The sequence below is a fragment of the Rhagoletis zephyria genome, unplaced genomic scaffold (genome assembly GCF_001687245.7).
Source record: "Rhagoletis zephyria isolate East Lansing unplaced genomic scaffold, Rhagoletis_zephyria_1.1 Rzeph_scaffold_01149, whole genome shotgun sequence".
Lineage (NCBI taxonomy): Eukaryota > Metazoa > Arthropoda > Insecta > Diptera > Tephritidae > Rhagoletis > Rhagoletis zephyria.
In genome coordinates, this window is record NW_016158233.1 from 9,072 (window position 1) to 14,012 (window position 4,941).

A 4,941-nucleotide genomic window follows, 5' to 3' on the forward strand; every position below is an offset into this window, starting at 1 on the left:
ATGTTCCTATCTTTTTAGTTTCTCTAAAATATATGTTCGATTTACTCATGCATACATGTGAAGTGATTTAATGTATGTACCTAAAATTTTTCTAAAAACTCTAAATAAAAAATTGTTGAATTTTTATAATTGTTGTACTCCTTAAGGGTACATATTTTCAAACTATGAATTTTAAGGGCGTCGTAACTAATTCTTATTCCCATTTGCATGATAAATTGTCGCTTACGATATAAACGCAAATAGCAGCATCCATGGCCCCTTCATATCATCTTAAACTTTCATTCTCATTTATTTACACCATTTTTTCTTTTCAGATTACTGCATGATACAGTTCATCAAACCGAATCTTCTTGGCACATATAAAGAGTATTTAAATCGTTTTGTAAATCCGATCACCAATGGCCAATATACGGATTCAACTGAGCGAGATATTCGCCTGATGAAGCATCGATCCCATATTTTGCACAAAATGTTGGAGGGTTGCATTCAAAGGCGAGATTATTCGGTGCTGGCACCGTATTTGCCGCCGAAGCATGAATACACAGTTCACACAACTCTATCTGACTTACAGCAGCAGCTGTACGATTATTATATGACGACCCAGCGTGATGTCAGTGGTTCCGATATTAGCGGAAAAGGGGCAAGATTGTTCCAAGATTTTCAGGATTTGCGTAGAATATGGACCCATCCCATGAATTTACGAATGAACAGTGACACGGTTATTCGCAAGCGTCAACAGGCTATTGACTCCGATTCAATGGAAGATTTTATTGACGACGATGATGACGAAGCAGAGTCAGGTTCTGGATCTGACTCATCGGCAAATTCATCGAAATCATTTGCTAGTGGCGGCGGCGGCAATGCAAGTGGTAGTGCACGGAGGGGCTCAAAAGGCACTCGCACACGCAGCCGTAAACAAACTGACAAGGAAAGTGACAACGAGGAGATAGAGCCGTCGCAACCAGAAGCTGATCCATCCGAATGGTGGAAGCGTTTTGTGGAGGAAAAAGAGTTGAACAACATAAATCATTCCCCGAAACTGGTGATACTAATGAACTTGTTGCAAGAATGCGAAGTTATTGGCGACAAACTTCTGGTGTTTTCACAGTCTCTGCAATCTATAGATGTTATAGAACATTTTTTGGCGTTAATAGACAGCAAGACAAGAGGAAACGAATATGATGGTAAAACATACTAACTAAGCTGCTTACAAAAAATATAAAAATAATATATTCTAACATCTTCTAGGTGACGTTGGAGATTTCAAAGGTTTTTGGCAACCAGGAATAGACTATTTTCGTCTAGATGGCTCATGCTCTGTCGAAAGTCGTGAGGCTATGTGCAAGAAATTCAACGATGTTGACAATTTAAGAGGTCGCCTCTTTCTTATATCAACGCGTGCGGGTGGCCTGGGAATCAACTTAGTTGCTGCAAATCGCGTAGTTATTTTCGATGTGTCTTGGAATCCTTCTCATGATACCCAGAGCATTTTTAGAGTTTACCGTTTTGGCCAGGTTAAACCTTGCTACATTTATCGCCTAATAGCCATGGGTACAATGGAGCAAAAAGTATATGAGCGTCAGATTGCAAAGCAAGCAACAGCTAAGAGAGTTATTGATGAGCAACAAATTTCTCGACACTACAATCAAAATGATCTTCAGGAACTATATTCCTACGAGCTGAAACCCAGCACTGAAAAAGAAATACCAATATTGCCCAAAGATCGGTTATTTGCAGAGTTGCTGAGTAAACATGAGTCATTGATATTCAAATACCACGAACATGACTCGCTTTTAGAGAACGAGGAAAGTGAGAATCTCAATGAAGATGAACGTAAAGCTGCTTGGGCTGAATATGAGGCAGAGAAAACTCGTAGTGTCCAAACTGCTCAATATATGTCTTACGATCGTGGTGCTTTCGGCGGTCAATTTGGCAACGCTTCGGGTGGAGTAACCTCAAATCGCATATTCGGCTTTCGTTCCGATGTGCTGTTGCAGTTGCTAAATATGAAGATTGTCAAGGATCATCCGGAAGTAACACATACTCAAGCTCTTCAACTTGTTCCCACGTATTTACAACATTTGTACACCGAAATGAACAATAACAATCCTACAATGTATAAAGATCTGCTGGCCATACATGCCACAATCGCCCACCCGAGCGGCATGTACATGAGTCCACTTTTGTACGCAAATCAAAATCCCAATGCAGCGGGTTATTTCCAAGCAGCTGGTGGGCCTAACGGTCAGCAGATTGAAGCTGTAGGGCAAGGCCCGGGAGCACCATCGGGTGTCGGTTTTGAAGCTGCCCCCCCGCCCGGATTCAAAGAGAATGAGGTATACGAGATTGACTAATCGATGAATTATTGCTAAAAGAATATCCCGTTTTCCCTTAATATTTGTAAACGATGAATATCCTAGGGGGTGATATTCATACACTTTTGATTCTGTTGCAGAAGGGACACAAATCAATGTGTATGTCTTCGTTTTATTATTTTTTTTTGAATTTTCCGCACTTGCTCTCAAATGTTGTGGCAAATGCCTACTACAAATATGCCTACATAATGATAAAAATAACAACTATAACTGTTTAAAAAAATATCCTGTTTTAAAATATCAAATTTATAGAATGCGTAGAAATGANCGCCTACTACAAATATGCCTACATAATGATAAAAATAACAACTATAACTGTTTAAAAAATATCCTGTTTTAAAATATCAAATTTATAGAATGCGTAGAAATGAATTCGAAAGTAGAGTTTTTAAGTTTATTTTTTTCACACTGAGTATTAATATAAGAAAATACATACCTACATATTATTAATAATAAATATTCGTTCATAGGCATCCTTTTTTTTGCAAAAACAAAACAATATAACACAAATAATTGCAAACACGTAAATAATTTGAGTGACTACATATATTAAATAAATATATCAAACAAAATAAGTTGCCGTACGATGCTTTTTTTTTGTTTTTTCTTACCTATTTTATACATTGCTAGGAAGAGACTATACCTGCCTTCGTTTAGCTTCCCATCAAATTTCAAAATCATGTCATATTGGCATCTGAACAACAGCTCTGTATTTCCTATCTAAACTTAAACGGCTTTATTATTCCTCTGCAAAGTTACAAAATTTTCAAATAGCGCTTTTTGCATTAATCCCTCCTATTATGAATTTCCATACGATAGACGATAACCGCTTGCAAACGTATCTTAGGAATTAGTTTTCGTATTATTCTTTTCATACACCCGACAGATGTATTATTTTGCATGTCTTTGGTTTTGTTCACCTTTTATCGTTATCATTAACCAAAATCAGTTAAAAGGTGTTCGTACGAGGCGATGAACTTTTGCGTTCAACTCACGCAGGGTGCACGAAAAAAAAGTTGAATGGCTAAATGTTGGCTGGCGACTACTTTGTTGAAAGCGATTACATGAAAGGCCGTTCAACCAAAAGTAGAATGCAAAGTTGAACAACGCAAGCACCTTTCTATGGCGAATACTTTGATATTTTTTTATATTTTGATATTTTTAGCCATTCAATTTTCTTTTTCGCGCAACCCTGCGTGAGTTGAACGCAAAAGTTGCCTGAAAAATCGCCTCGTGCGGGAGCCCCATTACGCTAACCATTGGATGTGCTACGACAAACATCGGTTCGTAATAGGGGATAACAGAATGCAAGCGTTTATCGTGCATCGTACGAATTCATAATAACGGAATGATAATGATATGAACAGTTATCGCTCGTTTGCTGGAGGAACGTCCTAATCTGGATTGTTTTTTTTTAATTTAAGTGTGCAAAAATAGTTTCATGTTGCGGAAAAATTCATTAATTTCCACTTTGTTTAGCAATCATAACCAGAACGCAATTACTGGAAAATCGATGGAGAGGATTACACCGGACATCGACGAGACGGAGCTTCATCTGCCTCGGGTGACTAGAATCATAATAGCCCAACTTCGCTCTGGCTACTGCAGCAGGTTAAACTCATACCTGAGCAGATTAGACACAGATGTGCCAAATGAGTGTCCGGCATGCGGACACCCCACCACTCGAAACATCTCTTCGTATGAACGGGAAACCCGACACTGCTAACGCCTTTGTCCCTGTGGACCGACCGAATTGAGACTGCACGCTTCTTAGGGCTTCCGTTAGTTAAGCTTGACGACAACGGCTGAGATATTAACCGATCTGGGCGGGGTTGTTGTAGCCGCCACAACAACAACTACATACGGCCTTCAAAGAGCCCGTCAACCACCCTCTGTGACTTATGCCCCATGAATGCCAGGCGCCCGATCACCACCAACCGCAGATAAGGAGCTTCAGCTGCCACGAGAATAAGGGAGTACTAGCAACAACAACATAAGTCATCCATTTATTTAATTTTTTTTATCGCATACTTATGTACATACAATACTTAACGTCACTTAAAATGCAAAAAGCCGAAAATAATTTTTTAGCATAAAACGATGTACTTCTCTATATGTACTTGAATGGATGTTTATGATTTGCTAGGTTATTTTGGAGATGATGCTTTTCTGGGAAATGTTTGACTGTTACCTGGGGGACCACAGAAACGAAACGGAACAAGCTGTTAACAGCTTCCGGCTGATTTCAGGCAGGTATTCTCGGAGTAGCACCAGTGATCGGACTCAATAAAAATTCTGTGTGGTAGATTCTGGAAAAACGTGGTAGATTTAGAAAAAATGTGGTAAATCTCAGGTTTCGTAGTACCGTTTTTCTTATCCGGTACCTGTTAGTGCTTTTGTTTGAACATTCTTTACTTTATTAATTGTTAGTGCTTCGCGTATCCGTTAAGTATTAGTATTCTGTTGTTTTTTTTTTTTGTTAAATTTTATTTTTTATGTTTTTACATTATTTTTTATACTATTATACTATCTAATCACTTCATTACTTTATTTCCCGTCCCCGCGA

General features: G+C 38.5%; 1 protein-coding gene across 1 annotated transcript in view; it reads left to right on the plus strand.

Annotated features, from left to right (window-relative positions):
• XNP (ATRX chromatin remodeler XNP) overlaps positions 1 to 2,545 on the plus strand; it is an 11,610-nt gene extending 9,065 nt beyond the window's left edge. Inside the window, exons 2-3 of the mRNA XM_017616092.1 lie at positions 315 to 1,184; positions 1,249 to 2,545. Of these exons, the coding sequence (XP_017471581.1) occupies positions 315 to 1,184; positions 1,249 to 2,354 (1,976 nt within the window). The 3' untranslated portion in view covers positions 2,355 to 2,545. The remainder of the gene's footprint in view (positions 1 to 314; positions 1,185 to 1,248) is intronic.
• The last annotated feature ends 2,396 nt before the right edge of the window (positions 2,546 to 4,941 follow it).